The 22629-nt window shown below is 38.9% G+C and overlaps 1 protein-coding gene and 1 pseudogene across 3 annotated transcripts; both read left to right on the forward strand.

Moving 5' to 3' along the window:
- The first annotated feature begins 266 nt into the window (after window positions 1-266).
- Window positions 267-11524, forward strand: YIPF5 (Yip1 domain family member 5). Of its 3 annotated transcripts, none has more exons than XM_036423943.2 (6): window positions 267-417; window positions 956-1075; window positions 5725-5847; window positions 6676-6821; window positions 8679-8860; window positions 10550-11524. In XM_036423943.2, the coding sequence occupies exons 2-6, from the start codon at window positions 1021-1023 to the stop codon at window positions 10710-10712; spliced, it is 669 nt and encodes a 222-aa protein (XP_036279836.1). In that variant the 5' UTR covers window positions 267-417; window positions 956-1020; the 3' UTR covers window positions 10713-11524. The 3 variants fall into 3 exon arrangements, with proteins under 3 accessions (XP_036279836.1, XP_036279835.1, XP_036279834.1); XM_036423942.2 differs by having other exon boundaries at window positions 956-1071; window positions 5671-5847; XM_036423941.2 differs by having other exon boundaries at window positions 268-417; window positions 5675-5847.
- Window positions 11525-18107: 6583 nt separating this feature from the next.
- LOC118711041 lies at window positions 18108-20071 on the forward strand (annotated as a pseudogene).
- The last annotated feature ends 2558 nt before the right edge of the window (window positions 20072-22629 follow it).

Below are 22629 nucleotides of genomic sequence, written 5' to 3' on the forward strand. Positions count from 1 at the left end.
AGGGAGACCGAGGTTCGTTAGTAGGTGGACAGGAGACAGGCTCTCTCTGTGGCATTTCTACAGTTGCACTGGGGCCAACGCGACCTCTCCGAACTCTCCTCCCCGCAAGTTAGTGATTTACAGTTGCTGCGCCTGCGCATTTCCGCCTCTACCGTTAACCAGGCTGCCGGAAGTATTTCTCCTCTTCTCATTGGCCCATATTGCGCATGCGCCTTATCAGGTTCCTCCCTCCCGCCCCCCCATTGGTGTCCAACCAATGAGAGCGAAATCGGCCAACGCGGCTGCGCGAGCGGGGCGTGCCCCGGAAGCAGTTCTTTGGCCTGTGACACGTAGCAACGGAGCCTCTTCAGGGTCCCAAGCGGAGTTCAGGGAATTGTCTGGCGCCCGCGGGAGCTCCGGCCGCCGCCTTGGCGTTTGGTGAGTGTCCCAGCTCCGTAGCTTTGCTCGGTTCTCCCCACTCCCGTGAGGCGCGGCTTGTGGCCGCCTTTCGGCACCGTCGGGTCGGGTCCTTTCCTCAAATCCTCGCTCCCTTGCCAGCCCTTGCTGTGACGCGGCCTCTGCAGCAAAGGAGTCTGCACTTTCCTGGCAGGCCCAGGCCTTATTGTGCGAGGAGGCAGCCGCGGTGTCAGGTGTAAATCCCTGCCTGGAGATGAAAAGTGGTCCTTGTTGTTTTCCACCCAGCGGAGCCACTCCTCCCGCGACCCCGCCCCTAGCCCAGGGCTTATCAGTTCCTTGAAGTGGACGCACCTTCCCGGGCCCGGACTCAGAGACTGGACTTTTCTTAGCCACCCCCAAACCCCCTCCTCCCCTTCCCACCCTCCAAAGGCTGCTTCACAAAATTCCAGAAGAAATATGCGCTGCCTTTCGGAGCTGTTTGCTTGAGCAAAGTATCAGGGACGAATTCAGTAGGATCTTGAACACATAAGCACTCTTTCCCATTTCTCTTCTGTTGCAGATCATTTGCCATGTCAGGCTTTGATAACTTAAACACGGATTTCTACCAGACAAGTTACAGCATCGATGACCAGTCACAGCAGTCCTATGATTATGGAGGAAGTGGAGGACCCTATAGCAAGTAACTTTCCAAGTTTGGCCATTTGTTTACTCGAGGTTTTCGTGAAAGCAGGTGCCCAGAATGTTTGGTTCTGCCCGAAACGGAATGTGTGAACTTGCCTCTGCTCATCAGGAGTCTGATTTTTCATCATCTTCCTTCCTCAGGAGAGAACTGTTGACACTGGTTTGGGTTTGAAAGGGTTGCCCTATTTAGAGTTTGGTATCTTGTGCAAAATCTTCGGGTGTGACGAAGGTGGAAAAGTAGATTGTTGAAGGGCTTTCGCTATTCACGGTATTTCTACATCATTTAAGATATGGATAGGAGTTCAGGTACTTAGAAGATAGACTACTTAGCCTATAGGACTACTTAAAAAGTAAAATCTTTTGATGGCTTTTTAGATAATTAAAATAGCCCAACTTTCAGACTATCAACATGAGTTGTTGAAGTGCTAGTGACACTGTTTAACAGTGTAAGCTTCCCATTATGAATCGTCAGGTGATTTTCATTTAGCAATTGATAGACATTTTTGTTATTACTTATACTAAAAGCTTGTCACACAAGTTGCCAGTTGCATGTTGAAGAGAGGGAACCAAAGCTTTTCAGCCCTGAACTGTTAAAAATGATTTTTTAACAATTCCTGGTATTTGTGGCAAAAATAACTGAATGTTTTCTATCAATCTCTAGGACATCATATTCTTAGTTTGTAAGGACCTTAAGGATAATCTTTCCAGCCTCCTAATCAGTGAAGGAATTTCCTATATATCAGAAAAAATTTTAAAGATGATCTGGGATTCCTTTTAAGAATCTAATAAAAAAACTATGGACCTATTTCTGAGAAATATATGCATGCACTGAAATATCCGCATACATGTGCATATGACTTCAGACAGTTTATGTGTCATCTGATGAGCCATGAATTAAAAACCTCTTGGAGACTAGCCCAGAATAAGATGGTGTATCCAGTCAGTCTGAGAGAAACATGTAGTGCTAGAATGTGTTTGTTTGAATTCATAAATCTGAATGAAAGTGCCCAAAATATTAAATAAACCAAGAAAGAAACAAATACAGCTTCATAGTCTGGTCTGTTATGGATAGGTTGTACTTTTTGCAACCTGTAGATCTCTTGAATCTGCTTATTTTGATATAGTCTAAGTCTACACACAATAAAAACTTAACATAGTGAACCCATCATGAGAGTGAGCATGCAAAGAATTCTCTCTGTGAGTCACTTTTGTTTCCGTTAAATTCTCAAATTACATATCATTGAGGATTTATCTTGTTTGTTCAGTTGTACAGAATTAGAAAAACCTCGTTGTGAAATTTTTATTTATTTATTTACCTAAATATATATATATATATATTTTTAACTTGTTTTATGTATGAGAGGGCAAAGGAATGCAAGATAAGCCAGATTGCAGCTATAGAATAGCTTTGGAAAAACCGGCTCTGTATGCAAGCCTGTTTTTAGCCACATTATAGGTATTGGTGTTTGGACTCAGCAGAATTATGCCATTTAGGTTGCAACCTCCTGGGTTTATCTGTCTCTGCCTTCCTTTACTGTCCTGCTCATGTTTGCATTACTTTAAGGCCAGGGTCAGCAAACTACAGCTCGAGATCCACATGAGGCTCTTTGGCCCTTTGAGTGTGGCTCTTCCACAAAATACCACGGACTGGGCGAGTCTATTTTGAAGAAGTGGCTTTAGGAGAAATTTAAGTTTAAAAAAATTGGGCTCTCAAAAGAAATGTCAATCGTTGTATTGCTGATATTTGGCTCTGTTGACTAATGAGTTTGCTTTAAGGGATAACTTATTCCACTTTCCCTCTCATTTCAGTTTTTCAGAGCAGTTTTAGATATTCTGCTGCTAAAGATCCTCACAATTTCATTCCAACCAAATTATGTATCATTGTTCCAGTACTAGTAAAGAAGTTTTGTTCCAAGTGCTAACATAACCATTACTACCAGTTAATGAATATGAGTTTATAGGTGATCCTTAGGAAAATAAGAATCCTAATGTTTTATTAGTAATTGTGTTTCTGAGCTTTATTTAAAAAGAAAAACCGGCCTCTTCTACTTCTTTATGTACCTTTAAGTAAATCTATACATAATGACATTTTAAATGTCCATCTCAGTTTATCGAATAATATTTTTTCTAACTTAGTAACAAAGATCAGCTGATAACATATCCTTTGATGAAAATGTAAATTTGAATAAAATATTAGTTGGATTGTCTTCAAGTTTGGCTTATTTATGTTATAGTTTTGCATTTTCCCTATGAAGTCGGCTTAATATTTTGCATAGTTTTTTATAGGAATACTTTATAAAAGTAATTCACATATTAATATAAAACACAAATAAAAACAAAGCCTATTTAATTTTAATCTGTTGGGTTTTATGAATGTCATTTTTGGCCGGAACTCACATTCTAGATAGGCCTCCAGGACATGTGGTAATACCAATCATATTTTTTTAAGAATTAAAAGTTTCAAATTTTTATCTTTGACTTAACTGATAATACCTTTATATACTATATATGGATTTTCATGAACTTAAATAGCCAACCCCGTATGTTAAAAGGCTCTGTCTTTGCTGTTGATTATGAGTGCTAAACTAGGTTTACTTTCTGCTGCTTCTCCTATTGTAAAAGTGTTGATCCACAAAGATCGTGTCTGCCATATTATGTTTTAGATTAAAGCTAGCAGAGACGAGTCAGGAGTTTTTCTGACCAGATCCCGCCAGCAAAAAGAAATAATATTTCATGATATTATCCTCACCTTGGATCTTGAAGAAGGAATGGTGGTGTATCTTTGAAACTATCATTTGTTTGCATTTCTCTTTCTTACATGAAATTTATAGGTTTATATCAGTGTTTTGTAGAATGGACTGCAGTCTCAACAGGTTCCTTGAGATCTTTCAGAGAGTTTTTAAGGTCAAAACTTTTTATAACAATTCTAAGACGTTATCTACCTTTTTAGGTGTGTTGACTTTTGCATGGATATTGCAAAAGCAATGCTTGGTAAAACTGCTGGTACCCAAATATGAATTAGGACAAAGGCATCAAATCGTTCTAATAATCATTGTATTCTTCATTGCCATACACTTATTAGGGAGTGGGGAACCAACTTTATTTAATGATGCCCTTGATGAAGGAGTAAGAATTATAGTTTTATTATATTCTGACCTTTGAGTACACATATTTTTAAAGTATTTTGTGTGATAAAACAGGAAACAGTCATAAAGCACTTCTACTTCATACTGAAGTACAATGATTATCTCTTGGAAAGGCCCCTGTGCAATTTTAAAAAATATATATATTTTATTGATTTTTCACACAGAGGAAGAGAGAAGGATAGAGACTTAGAAACATCTATGTGAGAGAAACATCGATCAGCTGCCTCCAGTACACTCCCCACTGGGGATGGTCCTGCAACCAAGGTACATGCCCCTGACCGGAATCGAACCTGGGACCCTTGAGTCCTCAGGCCGACGCTCTATCCACTGAGCCAAACAGGTTAGGGCAGGCCCCTGTGCAATTTGAGCCTCAAGCTGAATCAGCTGCTGTTTCATGGAAACCATTTTTATTGGAAAGAACAACTGACAAGACAAACTAGCTATTCAGACTCGAGTATTTTGACAGTTATTGTCTAAAAAATGAATGAAAAGAGCCTGTTACTTCAAGGAAAAAATTGACAGTATGTGTGGTCAATGATCAAATTAGTGTTTTCAGGCAAAAACGAAGATTTTGAAAAACTTGTATCCATCACCATGAATTTGTCAGCTTCCCAATAATTAACTATTTTTTCTGATGAGAGTAGTGGTGACATTAACAAATGTGATTTTTATATTTATATTAGACTAGAGGCCCAGTGCACCCCTCTGCCTGCCTGCCTGCCTGATTGCCCCTAACCACTTGTCTGCCTGCCTAAATTTGTGCACAGGTGGTATCCAGCCAGCCCTTTCCCATTGGGGCTAGTAGAGCATAATCTTAGACATAATTATCTTTATATACAGATAGTCCTCAGGTTACTTTGGACTCGTTTTTTGGTTACTTTTCCATTTATTTATTTTAAAAAAATGTTCTGTGATTTTGACATATGTACATATGTGCTTTATGCTCTTTATTATTTATTTACCACAAGTAAAGGTCAGGAATTGTTATCTTTTAAATTTTTTTTAATGTTTCACTTCATTACTGCTGTGTATGTGCTCCATGTGAGTGACGTAGGTGCTTATGTAGGTGGGTTCCTACTTACGGCAAAAATTGCGTTACATTGCGCAGTAGGAACGGATCTGCAACAACCCGAGGACCTATGCATAACAAAATAGAAAAGATTTTTAAGTTTTCATTTGTGGATTTCCTACTGTTTAGAAGTTAAATAGTTTGTAAAATGCTTAAGTGCTGGGTAAGGGAGTGTTGGCATCATCAGGAACCTTCTCTATAAAACATAGACAGTTTATTATTGGTGATCAGTTTGATCTTAATAATTATTTCAACCTTCATTTGTAAAAACTGGCAAGGTAGATGTCCTAGGAATTGCATAAGTAAGATTCTCTAGCTGTCAGGGATATTAGCTGTTAGGAGTGACATAATTTTGAAAAATGTAACTAACTTTGATTTACAGGCAGTATGCTGGCTATGACTATTCGCAACAAGGTCGCTATGTCCCTCCAGAAATGATACAGCCACAGCAGCCGTACACAGGGCAGATTTTCCAGCCAACTCAGACATTTTCTCCAACTGCACCTCAGCCATTCTATGGAAACAGCTTTGAGGATGAGCCACCTTTATTGGAAGGTTAGATTGGTTGCAACACTTGATGGTATTTTATAGTATTCAGCTGGTTATTAAAATAAATCTTAGTTTAGAGTAGTTGTCTTTTTTTAAAAAGAATAATGTGTCACAAAAAGGTTTCTGCTAAGTGATCCATTTTGAACAGATTACGTATGAAACCTCATTGAGTCAGAGGGACCAGATTTTTAATCTTTATAAAGTGATAATAAAGTATGTCAGTATATTAGCATCGACTTTCACTTGATTAAATTCTATCTGTGGAAGATTTTAAAGGAAATGGCATGGTATTGATTATTCTACATGAAACTAAGCTGGCAGAACTAGTAACATCACTGAAAAGAATGGTGGGTTTCAAATTGTATTCCAAAACCCATAAAGCAGTAGTTCTGGACATTTTCTTTGGGGACAGGGGGTATTTAATACCCTTTGAAAATATAATGAAAGCTTTGAATACACTTGCCAGAAAAATGAACAAATAAAGACATAGTTTTGTGTACAATTTCATGGGGATTTCAGGTATTCCTGAAACCCCAGATAAAAGATACCTTGCTATTAAACTTGTCCATATAATTTTTGCTATGCAGTCATGCTGAGAGTGTCTGTTTCATCATACTCATATCCTTTTCCAGCACAAAACCAGAAATTGGTTATTTGTGGGATAAGCACCTACTCAGTAAGGTCTGGTTTTGAGGACTTACCCAAATAGCAGTGTCAGTATTGCTAGATCCTCTTTTAATGCTGGGTATTTCATTTTGTCTCCTAAGATAGATTCTGGTAAACTAATGTTATATCTCAAATCCTAATTGATTTCCTTGTTTTGTTTTCTTTTAGAATTAGGTATCAATTTTGACCACATCTGGCAAAAAACGTTAACAGTGTTGCATCCATTAAAAGTAGCAGATGGCAGCATCATGAATGAGACTGATTTGGCAGGACCCATGGTTTTTTGCCTTGCCTTTGGAGCCACATTATTACTGGTAAGATTTTAATTTCAGCTCTCAGTGTGAGATTAAAGAACTCTAAATGTTCTATTAAGACTGCTTATACATCAAATTTTTGTTGTGTTCTGACTTGTTTGAATTGATACCTATTCATCATATCTCCATGGATAATAAATATAGCATATTGAGAAATCATTTCTTATTCCAATAAGTGATCCAATTGTTAGGGGAAAACAAAACAAAAATAAATAAATAATGTGTGGCTTTGTTCCTTCAAAAGAATCCCTTCTTTTCAGAGATTGATAAAAAAAATTTTAGCCTATTGCTCTTTTATTTATTTCCAGACTTTGGATGGTATTTCCTTGGATACTAGTGGTTATTTTTCTATATATTATTTTGACTTTTAATGAATGGAAACATTAAAGAACAAGTTTTAGTCCCTATTTCCCACCTCCCTAAAAATGTTAAAACATATTGAAAATGAAAAGTTGTAAAGGTAATTATTAATATTTGTTTTATATTTCAAATGTGTCTGAATTAGGAGAGATAAATGATGTAATGAATAGTTGTTTTTAGTCAGAGCAACTGGGCATGAACTCAATACTTCTACTCTGTCCTTGAGTTCTGATAGATAATTCTGTGCTTTCTACCTAATAAGATTGTGAGGACATATTTAAAAATTTAAAACACTGTGCAAATATGAGGGTTTATTGTTACTATATGAACAGATTTGTCAATGAATTCAGCTGAGCCCTTTCAAACTTCTACATGTTTAATCAAGTATATACAAATAAATATTCAGTCTAACAAAAATCCCAAGGATTTTTCCATCTAGCATAATTTATGGAGGTATTCTTGCAATTGAATTTTATATGTTAAGAATCTTTAAAAACCTGGAACTTTCGAAGGCTTCTTTGAAGACTGGTTTTAATGATAATATGAGTTGGATACAATGATACAATGTTTGTTCACACAGCTTGACTAATGGTACTGTAACTGCAATTTACCTAGCCATTAATGTCTTGATTTTTTTGTTTGTTTGTTATTTTTGATCAAAGGACTTATAAATCAACAATTTAGGAAAAGAAAGAAAACAGTGCCTCTATTCTATTCCTCCTGCCTAGTTATTCAGTTTACTTTTTTTCTCCCTTCCTATAGAACCTTGGCTTCCTGCTTTTACTCTGGCTCTCATCTCCTAGCTCTTCTAACACATATAAAAAGAATGATGAAGTTATTTCCACTGTTAAAAAGATTATTGCTGCATCTGCCAATGAGAATAAATTGCTTTGGAGCAGTTTTGGTGGAATTAGTTTTGGGTGTGTGTGTTGTTTTTTTTTGTGTGTGTGTGTGTGTGTTAATGATATTAGCTTTCCATTTGTCTCTAGTCTCTGCTTAAAATCAGATATCTTTTTAGAAATGTATTATTATACCATAATTTTGTATCTATTTGTTGAATTCCATGCCAAGCTCAAATACTAACTGGAAAATGAAAAACCAAATATTGGGAGGTCGATAGTTAAACTTCGTGTGTGTGTGTGTGTGTGTGTGTGTGTGTGTGTGTGTATGTGTGTGTGTTTTAATTTGTTTGCTTGTTTTTCAGGAGGAGGGGAAGAGAGAAAGAAAAAGAGAAATATCAATGTCAGAGAGAAACATTGATCAGTTGCCTCCTATACTCACCCTGACCAGAAACCAACCCCATAACCTGGGCACATGTCCAGACCAGGAATCAGATGTAAAAGCTAATCTGTTCTGTGTTTTATTTATTTGCATAAAGAATTAAATACCTCTTTAGATTTTGATGCTCATAAATTGTGAAATGAGGCCAAAAAGTTATTTTATTTATTTGTTTATTTATTTTTGCCCTTTGACCTGTAATCTTCTCTTTATCCTTAGGCTGGCAAAATCCAGTTTGGCTATGTATATGGGATCAGTGCAATTGGATGTCTAGGAATGTTTTGTTTATTAAACTTAATGAGTATGACGGGTGTTTCATTTGGTTGTGTGGCAAGTGTCCTTGGATATTGTCTTCTTCCCATGATCCTACTTTCCAGCTTTGCAGTGATATTTTCTTTGCAGTAAGTATGATCTTCATTTTTGGTGTTGATTTACCAATTCTGTGTGATAGGATTTACTTCAATATCCATTTGAGATAAATCACTGACTCTATGACTGAGGACTGCTACATGATTTTTATTGTAATTGATGAGGAAACTGAGAATACATTTTAAAACCTTTTATACCATCTCTGCTTTGACCTGTAATAAAAAATTTCACTAATTTTGTGTTCACTTACCAGTGTCTGTAAATAAACAGTAGTAATTATGAAAGTAAATACTAAATTTAGCATGGAAAAGGTTAATTTGGCAAAAATTATATTTATTTCCTGATATCTTTAGACTATATCTGATTTTTTGAAGATGTTGGGCATATGCTAAGTGAACATATACTCTTTTTGGCAGTGTTTTAACTGAAGGCTATTTTTTAAGCACAAGGCTATTATTAGCCTACCAGAGGCCCACAGCACGAATTCATGCATGGGTGGGGTCCCTTGGCCTGGCTGGTGATCGGGGCTATCACCCAGTCCTGATCGGCCCACTGGCCAGGGGCAAGTACCATGGGAAGTTGGCCATTCACAGGATGTTGGCTATGGGAGTGCACTGACCACCAGAGGGCAGCTCTGCATTGAGCATCTGCCCCCCGGGTGGTTATTGCACTTCATAGCTAGCAGCTGGTCATCCCATCATCCAGTAGTAAAGGTTGCTTAGGCTTTTATATATATAAATCATATTCTCAATGTACTTGTAAGCAGCTTTAAATTTTTGTAATTTTTAGATAATAATTGAGGGAAGGTTAAAAAGTAAGGTATGAAAGTTCCTCCTCGTGGCCAGTGGGCAGTGAACTCAACAGTTCAAGCTCCTCCTTGTGGCTGGTGGTGAGCAGGACTAGTGAGCAAGCTTTGTTTCCCTTAGTAAGTTACAATGGAGCTTTAAGAGAGGGCGGGAGATCTGGGGGAGATAAGAGATCAACCCAAGGACTTGTATACATGCATGTAAGTACAACCAATGGACACAAAACTGTGGGGAGGGTGGATATGTATGGGAGGGGGGCAATGTAAAATATGTACACAGATAATAATTTAATAAAATAAATAAATAAATAATTGAAAGAAAGAGAAGAGCATCTATCAACTAGTTGATACCAGAGATTTGGCAAGATGACGGCTTTACAGTATTCCTGCTTTGGGTAAAAACACTTCCAAGTTTTCAGTATAGACATTGCTTCATTGTTCTCACTTCATTGTTCTCACTTGTTAAGATGGATATATTTATATTTGAACTCTACAGAAGATATTTTCTAGTTAAAACTGTGTTTTCCAACGAGGGATTATTTTGCTTCCAGGGGACATTTGGCAATACATGGGGACAATTTTGGTCACAACTCTTGGGGGCAAGAGATGGTACTGAACATCCTCACAATGCACAGAACAGTCCCTACAACAAAAGTATATCTAGCCCAATGTCAATAGTGCCAAGATTGAAAACCCTGTGCTGAAAGGTGCAAAATGTATTCATAAATGAACTTTTATCACATTATCAATTTATCCTCATTGAATTCACTGCAAAGTACATTTGAACATTTGGGGAAGGGAGAAATCTTGATTATTTCTACAGATGTCTACATGTGGATTTAAAATGCTATTTTAAAGACTTGCTTATTATATTCTTACATAACTAATCTCATCTACTGTCTTTTTTTTGTTACAGAGGAATGATAGGAATCATCCTCACTGCTGGAATTATTGGATGGTGTAGTTTTTCTGCTTCCAAAATTTTTATTTCTGCATTAGCCATGGAAGGACAGCAACTTCTAGTAGCATATCCTTGTGCTTTGTTATATGGAGTCTTTGCCCTAATTTCTGTCTTTTGAACTGAATTTATCTGGAATGTGGACATCATTGGGCCAAATACACAAAAAGGACTTTGAACTCTTAAACCGGACCAGCAAACTGCTACAGTGCAACTCTCACGCAGGTCTAACATTTAACTATCGGAGCCGTGGATATAAACATGGATCTTTTGTTCATTTTTATAGAACTTCGGAATACCAGACTGGATTTACCTGCAGAGTGATTAGCTTTAAATGTTTGTGCTTAAGAAATAAGAAGTGCTATTTCTTCCCTGTTCCTGCAGCCTTTGAAAACAACATTTTTCCTTAAATTATATTATGGTGTTTTTGATAGAATTTTTATCAACTGTGGGAAACTAACCACAGAGCTGATAATCTTTTTTTAAAAACAACCCAGTCATAGTAAAGAAGATATAAGACTTACTGCGAAATATTTTTCCAAGTAATTAGGAAAAAAAATCTGTATTCTCAAGTTGGATGCAAGCAAAAAAGTAATTGCAATATAGAGTTTATGAGTTTGCACTTCAAAAAAATTTGGCATTCCTTTAAATTATCTCCTGGAAGTTTTGCTAAAATTCAACGATATGGAAGTTCATTCTGCCTTATTGTAGACATGAAATGTAACCACTTGTTTAATTATTAGCATTAACTAGACCATAGTGACGTAGATTGGGCCACATTAATGCTTATAGTTGGATCTCCATGTTTCCCAGGAAAAAGAAAATCACTAACCTTTTTTGAAAAAAAAAATTTAAAATGTCACAGTTTCAGTATTGAAGTTATCAGTGTAAAGTACATTTGATGCTTATTAAAATTTTCCCAATGAATTTTAACTGTGTTGTCAAGTTTACTTTTACTAAACTGTTTTCATTTTCTTTAAGTAGGGTCTGATTTTCATGTTTAGTCCCAATTTATCCTAAGTTTTAAAAATAGAAGTCATCTAGTACATGATCAGAAAAAAAAAGATTTAATGAAAAGCAATTTACTTGGAGTTACAACGTTTCTTTGTATTAAACTTAAACATGGTTAATATTGTCATGCTCTCTTGCCAAATAATCTCTTAAGAAATACTAAATCTTGTATGTTGATTATAGGCTTTTTCTGAAGAAACTACATCAGTAGTTCAGTTATAGTTATGAGAAATATGCTAGATGGAGAGGGAAATGTTGCCTTTTTAAAAAGAGATTTTCAGACTAAATAAAAAGAAATTCCAGGCTGACATAGTCATGTTTTTTTTTTTTAGGCTGGCTTTTAGTAATAAAAGGTGGTTAAGATAATAAAACATTTCTTACAAGAAGATAATGATTTTTTTTTATCTCTGGAGTCATATAAATATGTTTTCTTCATTAAACTTAATGACCATGAGAAAATTGTTTGAGAATAATTTTTTTTTAATTTTCTTTTTTCTTTTTAGAGACAGGAATGGTGGGGGGGAGAGAAATATTGATCAGTTGCCTCCCACTATCTTTTGGTGTACAGGCCAATACTCCAACTGAGTAACACCAGCCAGGGCTAGAATATTATTTTCTACTGGATAGATGCCTGGTGCACAGGTTCATGTGCTAGTGGGTTCCCTCAGCCTGGCCTGTGGGGATCAGTGGACTTCCGTGCCGCCCAGCCCGGCCTTACCCACAGCCTGTTGGGCTCCAGCCCGCAGTCCCGTCGTCAATCCTGCATAGCATGAAGTAATACACGAAGTGCCAGGCGGCCAGGGAGGAACCCAAGCCCAGGCCAGGTGCTGTGCCACTCCCGCTCATCCTGGCCCTGCTGTGCCTGCCACTACCTTCACTGCTGCTGCGCATGCCCATCCTAGGGTGATACCCGGGGAGCACATACAGGTTGGCGCCCAGTCCAGATGCCAGTCTTGATCCTGGTCCCAGTCCAGAGAAGAGGGGCACACGGGGAGTGTCCCTGGGAGAGGCTCAAATCACCACAACTGTGCTCGCCAGCTATGAGCCAAGTTCTGGTGCCTGCTGGTCAGCTGAGCTGACCACCAGGGGGCGTCTCCTCTCTGGTGGTCAGTGTGCATCATAGCTACTGGTCCACTGGTTGCTTAGGCTTTAATATATATAGATTGTAATCCTTGCATGGTATCTTTTTTGCCTTTTTCAGTTATGAGTTTTATAAGTATAATTCTTATTAAGGCAAATGTAATGATCACCTTATGTTAATACTACGTAGTTCTTCCTAATGAACAGGGTAGATGATGCTATGGAAATAAAATTCTCTCACTGTTGGTTAGACGTAAGACCACAAGTCTTCAGCCAGATTCCCAAACGGATCAAATTGTGTTTTCCCTTTTTGTCTGTTGGTTATTTGTGTTTTGCCTCTCTGACTCCCCTTCCCCCGCAACAAAGTAATTTTTAGTTTAGTTTTTTGTTTTGGGTTGTCTTTTACTTGACTCAAAACTGATTAGGTGCAAAACTATTTTATATTTAACTTGTTATTCTAATCAAACAGCTATAAAGTATAGTTCTAGAGTTTATGCAAGAGTATAGTTCTAGAGTTTGCTAGGTTACATGAACTTTCATGGATAGACAAAATTTCTCTTATAAAATTATCTTAAAAAACACAGTATATGTAATCATGTTTACACGTACTCTAAAAACTGATACACTGTCTCTCAAAAAGTTTATTATATAGTAACTTTTTTCACTAGCTGGAATAGATTTCTGTTTTTCCATTTAATACCAGGTAGAGTATCTGGCTTGCTTTTAGGACCTATTTTATACAAAAACAAACATGGACCTTTTAATACTAGAGACACTCTCAGATAGCTAACAGCTCACTCAATGATTGTCACTGAGGAACTGAAACTGTTTTACTTATTGCAGGCATACATGTATGCTAGCTCATGGGTTGATTTTTCGTATGGTGTAAATGTTATGTTACCAATGGGTGTTTTCAAGATCTGTTTGCATAGTAGGCTTGTAGGAATAGACATTCTTCAGGTATACTTGTAAAGGTAATGCAAAATTCTATAAAACCAAAATTGCTAACTCTCCTGACATTGGACATTTAATCAGAATTTTTAAAAATGTATCATTACATAATTTTTGGTAGATTTTAAGTACTGTGTACTTAACATTTTGCAGGTATGTATTTTTAACCTTAATAGTCATGGCTCAACTCAAATGTATTCCAAAGCCAAGTTAAAAATAGTTGTTTCAAAAGTAAAAATTATGCAATTATGTGTGTAGTACTCAATACCTACAAAAACAAAGCCTTTTGCCCTGACTAGTGTAACTAAGTGGTTAGAGAATGTCAACCCACGTACTGGAAAGTCTTGGGTTCAATTTCTGGTCAGGGATGCTACCTTGGTTGAAGGTTTGCGCCTTAGCCTAGTCAGGTCCAATGCAGGAGGCAACCAATCGAAGTCTCTGTCTGTCTTTGATTCTCTCTCTCTCCCCCCCTCCTCCCCTCCCCTCTCCTTTCCTGATTCTCTAAGAATTCTCTAAGAATCTTGGAAAGAAGGTCCTTGGGTGAGGATTAACAAAAAAGATTTTTTTTTAAGTTTGTTCTTTCTTTCTGAAATTAGATACTTCCCCCCCATATAAATGGGAGAATTTAGATTTGGGGGCAAAAAGAGAACTGAAGAAATTAGATTAGCCAGACCTAATCATGGAGAATTATGGGAAACCAAGATCACATTTATAATTTTGCCTGTTGCCATATAGAGCAGATCTAATGTAATGATGTAGACAATTTGTGTAGCTTTTCTGTTGGAGAAAAAAAAAATATTTATGGCAGTGTCTAGCTTTTCATAATGTAGGGTCAAAAATTTTCAAAAAAATCTTGCATGCTTCAGATCACAGCATGCAGATCATTTACAAAAGAATAGCACTGGGTCTTTAAAGTGCTAGCTAGAGCATGCTTCCTATGCAAATTCCAAATTATCTGAATTTTTATATTTTTAAAATTTCTTAGGAAATGAAAGCTTACATTATTCCTAAGCAAATTTTTGATATTTAATGATAGGCTTGTTTTAACATGAATTGAAGAATGAAACATTTAGAATCAGGCAAAAACATAAATAATATTTCAAAGATAGTTATAATAGTTAATGAGTTTTGTTTTAGGAATATTTAGGATTTGGGGAAGGAGTGGCAATAACAAGATATTACAGATTATTGAAAGTTCCCTAAAGAATTGTTGAATATGCTTAAATGAATAAATAAGTGACCTGCCATTAGCTTATTAAGCATATAGTGTTTACTTTCAAACAAGCAAAACAAAGCCTAGCCTCACTGTGCTCTCTACAATCTAGGCTGTTATTAGTTTACATCATCCATGAAGAAATAATTGCTTTTTAATTAACTCTACTGCCACCATCCAAATTATTGAAGTTTGAATTTTGGTACATTACTATTACTTGAATTTCATTAAGTTACTTTGATCAGTAATAATTAAATACCCATTTATAACTGGGCAGTAGGTAAAATGAAACATTAAGTATTAAATTATTGATTTCTAGGGATTGGCAGAGTACTTAGTCAAAAGTATTTTATATTATTAATGAATGTGTATCTCACTGGTGACCATAAAATGTGAAGAATAAATCTGGTAGTATGCAGTTCTGATCTTTGCATCACAGATGAGACTATTTCTTCCACCCTCATGCACAAAGTTCTTATTCTAGTTAATGAAGAACATTATCTGCTGATGGAGCACAATGTCCTGTGTTTGTGCAAATAAATTAAAATGACATACTCAAATGAAGACTAATTAAATACAGAGCCGTTCTAATTTAAAAGCATGAATACTTTCTTGAGCACATTAGGTTCTAAAGATCGGATATTACATTTTTTTGTGAGCTTAACTAATTAGGCTTACCTTGCATTATAAATTTGGTTTATTTCTGAAACTACCACTAAATCTGCTGATAGCTTGCAGGGTGATTAATTATGCATTAAGATGTTTTAAATAGCTTTTCAACACTTGTACAAAAATAATATTTAAAATGAAACAAATGAAATACTCAAGAGGCTTAAGATGGTTCTAAAATTATACATATGATATTTGGCTTAATTCTAATTCTCCTAGAAGTTGAGAAAGCAATATGGTTATTTCATTTTTTCTCCCAGGAAAATATAGTTTAAATGAATGATTTTTGTAAAATTTAGTGATAGATTTGCTTACAGGTTTTGGCTTTGTGATCTTTGATAATATCGTAGGACTTGGTAGAATATTTTCTTGAGGCAATCAATGGTTTAAAAACTCTATGCTTTTTATGTTTTAATTTTCAAAATGGGAATGAATTTTTCTGATTACACACCACCATTACGATAAAAGATAATACCTCTCAGTGGCAATAAAATGGAATGGATTATTGTCTCAATATGGATGACCCTCAAAAACATTATACTAGTGTTGTTGTTTTGTTTTTTTTAAAGCCAGGTATGAGAGATCATACATAATTCAATTTATATGAATCACCAGAAAAGGCAAATCTATAGAGACAACAAATTAGTAGTTGCCTGGAGGTGGAAATGACTACATAAGAGCTGAGGGGAACTTTGAGTGATGAAGGTTGCGTAACTAAAATCATTCAAGTGTACACTTAAGCTCAGCTGGTGTGCTCAGTAGTTGATAGTTGACCCATGAACCCAGGAGGTCAAGGTTTGATTCCTGGTCAGGGCATATGCCCAGGTTGCTGGCTCAATCCCTATTAGGGTGCCATCCAGGAGGCAGCCGATTGATGATTGTCTATCATCATAGATGCTTCTATCTCTCCCTTTATCTCTGAAATCAATAAGAATATATTTGAAAAAAATATTTCCACCCCCACAAATCAATTTCCCGACTCTCATATACCATACCAACCACTAATTATTTTCTGTTTCTGGATTTGATTACACTGGGCATCTCATAAATAGAAGCATAGGATATAGCTTTTGTTTCTGGATTCTTTCAATTAGCACAATGTTTTCAAAGTCATTTTTGTTTTGTTTGTTTCTTTTTTTCTTTATTGACTAAGGTGTTACATATCTGTCCTTATCCCCCATTGCCATATCCCCCACTCATGCCCTCAGCCCCCTGGTGTCTGTATCCATTGCTTAGGCTTACATGCATGCATACTAGTCCTTTAATTCCCTTAACCCCACCTTCCTCTACCTTCACTCTGAGGTTTGACAGTCTGATTGATGCTTCTCTGTCTCTGGATCTGTTTTTGTTATTTTTTAAAACTTAGCAATCTATTATGGGAATTATACATATTGAACATAGAAATGTACTTCATTCTTTTTAATAGCTGGATATTAAATGAGCAGAGTCTAATTTATTTTGGCAGACTCCTATCACTGGACAAGTAGGATCTTTGTACCCTTAAAAAAAAAAATTGGTATTGGCATCTTTCATGATTAGACTGTCAATTTGCTTTTAATAGTGCTCAGATTGATAATCACATGAACTCAGAATTTAATTCTAAATATTTCAGTAAATTTATTCCCTAATGGTTCCGTTCTGTGTGAGAATAGTTTTCTGTGATTTGTTGAAACAAGTGTCATATCCATATTCGCACAAAGCATTGCTCTTTGGTGTTCAGTGATAACAGCATTTTTATAATACTCTGAAGCAGTAGAATGTGAATATTTTTAAAAGCAGCAATTTTCAACATTTCTCATCTCATGGCACATGTAAACTAATTACTGAAATTCAGTGGCACATCAAAAAATATAATATACTTGTTGCCGATCTGACAAAAAAGATACAGTAATTTTGACTCATTCACACAGGACAGCTATTGTGTTGGCTGTTATTTATTTATTTTTATTTGTTACTGATAGTATAGAAAGGAAAAACATCCATGTGAGAAAAACATTGGTCAGCTGCCTCCTGCTTGCCTCCCTACCCACAACCTGGGTATGTGCCCTGACCAGAAATCAAACCCTCCATCTTTCAGAGTATGGGTCAGCACTCCAACGACCTGAGCCACACTAGCCAGGGCAGCTGACATCATTAAAAAAAAGGTTTTTTTATTTGATAATCTGAGAGAAAAGAGGTCAGTGTCTCCTAGACGGGTATTGCATGTTTTAAAAATCATTATGGCAAAGGTATGCCCTGGCACACTGGTTGAAAATCGCTGACTAAAAGGACTATGTCATACTCAGACCTCAAATTACTCCCACCTTAGAAGGGAATACTTCAAAGGAGCGGCCTTTCTTTTTTCTTGCCCATTTAAAAGAGTCTTTCCAACAGTGTCATTTACAGGTCACTGTTTTTACAGAGCTCTAAAAAACATTCTGAATTGTGCCCATTTTTAATTTCTGAGTAGGTCTGTATGGCCATAGAACTTAGTCATTTCAGGCGGCCTAGCGGCTGGCGATGGGAACAGGGACTCACCGGCGCAGAGCCTGAGCCATGGAGAAGTTGCTGCTGGTCTGAGGAGGGCCTGCACCCTGCGCCCCATCCTCAGCTATGTCGGGCTCTGCGGGTCCCCTGTGCATCTCTCCGCTGTCCGGGGCCCACAGCCTCCTCATTCCCGACGGTTTTATCTACAGAAAGGGGAAGGGCACTAAGCCAGGCCCACCAGGAGCCCAGGAGATAGATACACTTTGGAGAGGAGAAGCTTGCGGACCTGGAAGAGGCACACCGGGTCTCCTTAGGAGAGTTTCTGCAAACCAAGAACTCAGCCTGCTGAAAGAGGACCCGCCACCAGCAGGCTTCACCCGCAGGAGGTCACCAGGCACTCCTTGGCCTGGCCTGCAGCTCTCCGCCCTCCCAGTCCCTGGGCTTTGGCCTGGAGTCCCAGCAGCAGTTTTTCAAGGACCTAAAGGGGGCTGGCGACCTCCCAGACGAGGACAAGGATGAGGACCGCTGGAATGGCGTCTACCTGCCCTCTGTCCCCAGTGGAGCAGACCCACTCGAGGGTCTCAGTCAGCGCGTCGCCCTGCAGCATGTACATGTCCTTCTTCTCCAGCCCATCGGAGCTGGCAGGGCCTGAGTCCCTGCCCCCGCGGACACTAGTGAATCCGACTCCTGTGGCGAGTCCCAGGGCAGAGTTTGCTACCCATGGAGAGTGTCTGGGGACAGGCATCTTCGGACGCTGCAGATCAGCTACGAAGCACGAGAACTGGAAGCTCAGGGGGAAGCTGACGGAGGTGCAGAGCTTCTTGGAAACACAAACCGAGATGGTGAGGACGCTGGAGCAAAAATGATCAAAGGAGGAGAGGAACTCCCACGACCTGAAATCCGCGGTCGAGCAGTGGATCAGAACCTGGAGCTGATGACCAAATGTGCGGTAAAGGCGGAAAGTCACTTCGTGAAACTGAAACAAGACATAAGCTTGCTCCAGGCGCAGGCTCTCCAACTTCAAGAGGGAGAATGAGGCCCTGCGCTCAGGCCAGGGTGCCAGGCTGACGGTGGTGAGGCTGACGGTGACAGACGTGGCCCTGCAGAACCTGGGCATGGCCATGAGCAACGTGCACACACCCATCCAGCAGCTGGTTTCCACTGAATCTTGTTGCTGAGATCCTGACATCCATAGACAGAATCTCTGAAATCAAGGAGGTCGGGGAGGGGGAGTCTTGAGAAGCTTCTAGCTAGCAGCTCTGTTTGCATCCTGCAGTCATCGCTCCCTGGATGTGAAATGCCAGTGCGTCTTGAAACACACAGTCTTCCCAAAAAAAGCTGTTTATGGCAAAGATGCTACTTTCATGACTGAGAAGAGTACTGTTAGCTGCACAGCGAGGAGCAGGGGAGCTAGCGAGGATCCCCGAGGGTTTCTGTCCATGCAGCCCTTGCTCTGGGGTGAATCCCTGGTGTCAGACATGACCCCCTGGGCAACGTGTTTCTAAAAGCCTCTGATGGTTCTAAGCACTGGGCATGGGAACACCCATTCTGTGATACGAGCCTTCCATTCTTACTCCAGAACACTCACTCTAAGACAAGTTAGACTGATTGTCCTTGATGTCACCAGTAAAGGAAAACACTAAGTGAGCCGAAACCAAATGATTGCCTTGGACAGGGCCTCATGCCTTTTTGCCTTTGCTCACAGTGCCCCTCTGGCTCAGTCCACCCACACCTGGAGCCTGAGGCTGGCGACCTGAGTGTGGGCACCCCATGTGGTTGGATGCTGCTATCCTCCTGTAAGGACCAAGGTTGGCACGGATTCTACACTGTGAAGCCATCGAAACGCACCTCTTTAGGGGTCCCTGGGTTTTGATACATGTTCCACGCAGCCTTTTGTATAATGAAGTCGAATCCAGAGAACGTGCAGAACCTTCTGGCAACACGAGTCTCCTGCTGCCGTTCCAGCCGCTTCTGATGGAGGAAGGTGTGACATGCACTCAGTGCCTTGTGGCTGTTCTCCTGCAGATATTATTTGTTTTTTTTTAAATAAATGTTCCCTCCTGTTCAGATCGACAGCTTTCTTAATAAATTCTAAAATGAAGAAAGAAAAAAAAAAAAGAATTTAGTCATGTCAGGGAATCCCTAATATTTTACTCAGGTATGCTTTAATTGAATCAATACTCATTGTTAGAGATAAACTCAAATGTATAATATAGAACTGACAGTGGCTGTGTTCAAATTAGATCTTTGTTACCCAATTTGTTCCTATTTAAATTCCCAGGAGTTACATTTTACCATAGCAGCGGTTTTAAAAGAAGACTGAAATCAACATGTCTAATTCAGACATCTGCAGATAGAAGTTGGTTTTATAAATTTTAAATTTGTTCCTTCTGCTCTTTTGTTTGGATGGGGCTGTTTGGAGGACATTTGTTTTTGGCATCTATACTAGTAACGTCTTCTGGACATCCTTCCTGACAAAACCGGAGCTGGGGCTGGCCTGCAAACTGCCCCTGGCCCCTTGCCCAAGCCCCCCCCTCGCTCCCCCACCCCCAGTTGGAACTCCCACCTTGACTGGGGGTTTGGCTGGCCTGAAAACCTACGATGGCCCCTCACCCAGGCCAGCCCTGTCCCAGCAGGGACCCCCACCCTGCTTGGGGCAGGCCAGCTGCCCCACCCACGAACTAGGCCTCTGTCCTATATAATATGCAAATTGACCCTAATGGCAGAACGACCAGAACAACAGTTGAACCAATCACTATGAGGTGCACTGACTACCTCTTGGTCCCTTCCCCCTGGCCCTCAGGCACCAATCACCCAATGGGGAATGGGGAATCAGGGGTGGGTGGCAGCGGGGGGCTGGGCCAGGTGTGGGCAGCTGGGGAAGATGGCCCTGATCACAGGCCAGGCCTAGGGAGCATGCCCGCAAATGAATTTTGTGCACTGGGCCTCTAGTTCTATTTATAATGTTCCATGGCCTGCAAGTAGGCTTGCATTTTTAATGCACTTTTTAAAAAAAATTGCTATTTCTTACTATTTAAATGTGGTATATTTTAATCACTATATGAGCAGGCATATTGAACAACATCTCCTAGCTTACATAAATGCCAGTGTCTGTCACAGTTTAAAACATAGGCTCAATTTTTACTACCTCTTTAGACCATACTCTCTTCTGACTCTGGCCTGGCTCACACTTTTCCTAGTGGGATGACATGGTTTTCACTTTTCCTATAAAAGATGCAGTCATTTCTGTGGTTTCATAAGAGATTAATCTCCAATGAAATGAATGGTGCTTAAACATGGCTAGCTTTGATCATCTGCTTTGAACCAAAGATAGAATTTAATATTTGACATGAGTCACACTGATTTTCTGTTTTTATTCATACTGCAAAAATAAGAGAGAATCATTTATGAAGAAACCATGGAGCCAGGACGCAGCTAGAGGCAGAATGGAAATTGAATGAAAAATAGGAAAGTCGAGACTGAACTGAAGACAATGGAGGGGAGTCTGGAGCCTTAGCCAGCAGAGGAAAGGTTAGAGACTGTGCTAAGATATGCTAGAGAATTTGTTTCGGTGCTTATAATATATAAACACTGCTATAAAATATTAGTCTATCAAATGAAGCCTATTTACATGGTGTAAAAGCAGTTAGTACTAAGAGTAAACCACACAGCAAGCAGAAAGGTATAGCTCTTTAAATCAATTTTATATAAAAAACTCAATTTTATAGCAGTTTTAAATATCTATATATCACAAGGCATTTCTTGCTGATATTAACGTGTTTGCAAACTTCAAATCCATTAAGCCTGAGGGTTGGGAAATTTTTCTTAGCCACGAATATAAATTGCTGATGATGCAGTTAGAACTTGGGTCTTTTTGTTCTCTCTTTATCAGAGATGGGATCAGGTCTCCATCCTTAAGACTAAAGCAGGGAACCTATGGTCCCTAGCCAAGATGTGGAAGAGAGTATCCATTCACTGCAACACTTGGGCTTCATTCCATCATCCCCTTAGGCTGAGTGTGCTCCTGCTGCTGGTACTCCTCCAAAAATAAATTCTTCCACATTGGCATTTATAATGTTCTCACTCAGAGAAGAACTTGTGAATTCAAACAGTTAAAAAATTTAAAATCCTATATTATAAAAGCCTAATATGCAAATTGTCTCGACCAGGAGTTCGACCACTCACTATGATGTATGCTGACAACCAGGGAGTGGTGAGGAACATGGTTGGCATAGGTGACACAGCTCTGGCAGCAGGAGGCAGTGGAGGCACTGCAGGCCCTGATGGACTGCAATGAGAGCAGGTCCGAGGCAGGATGGTGGAGCAGGTGAGTGGGTGTGGCACCAGGCCAAGGTGGGTGTAAGTGTGGACCGATTGCTCCACTGATAGGCACTTCCATCACTGAGAAAGGGCAAATAGCAATATAAAATATTTCTTCTAATTATTTTCCTTTCAATGTGCACAAATCCATGCACTCGGCCACTAGTAAATAAATAAGAAAAAAAAAAATTCAAGGAAACAGATAACAGTGTGGTGTTTGTGGGGTGCGAGGAGTGGAAGGGGGCATATGGAGTCTGGGGAGGTAAAGGAGAGTATAAGAAGGATAAATGGAGACAGAAGATGTGATTTGGCTTGGGTGGAGAACACA

The sequence above is a fragment of the Pipistrellus kuhlii genome, unplaced genomic scaffold (assembly GCF_014108245.1).
Source record: "Pipistrellus kuhlii isolate mPipKuh1 unplaced genomic scaffold, mPipKuh1.p scaffold_m20_p_8, whole genome shotgun sequence".
NCBI classification, from domain to species: domain Eukaryota; kingdom Metazoa; phylum Chordata; class Mammalia; order Chiroptera; family Vespertilionidae; genus Pipistrellus; species Pipistrellus kuhlii.

Bases quoted from the DNA above. Each gene is read 5' to 3' on its own strand.
- YIPF5 (XM_036423942.2), top strand. From the start codon at position 966: ATGTCAGGCTTTGATAACTTAAACACGGATTTCTACCAGACAAGTTAC. The intron at 5,848-6,675 runs GTTAGATTGGTT...GTTTTCTTTTAG, and splicing joins TGAGCCACCTTTATTGGAAG to AATTAGGTATCAATTTTGAC. The intron at 8,861-10,549 runs GTAAGTATGATC...TTTTTGTTACAG, and splicing joins GCAGTGATATTTTCTTTGCA to AGGAATGATAGGAATCATCC.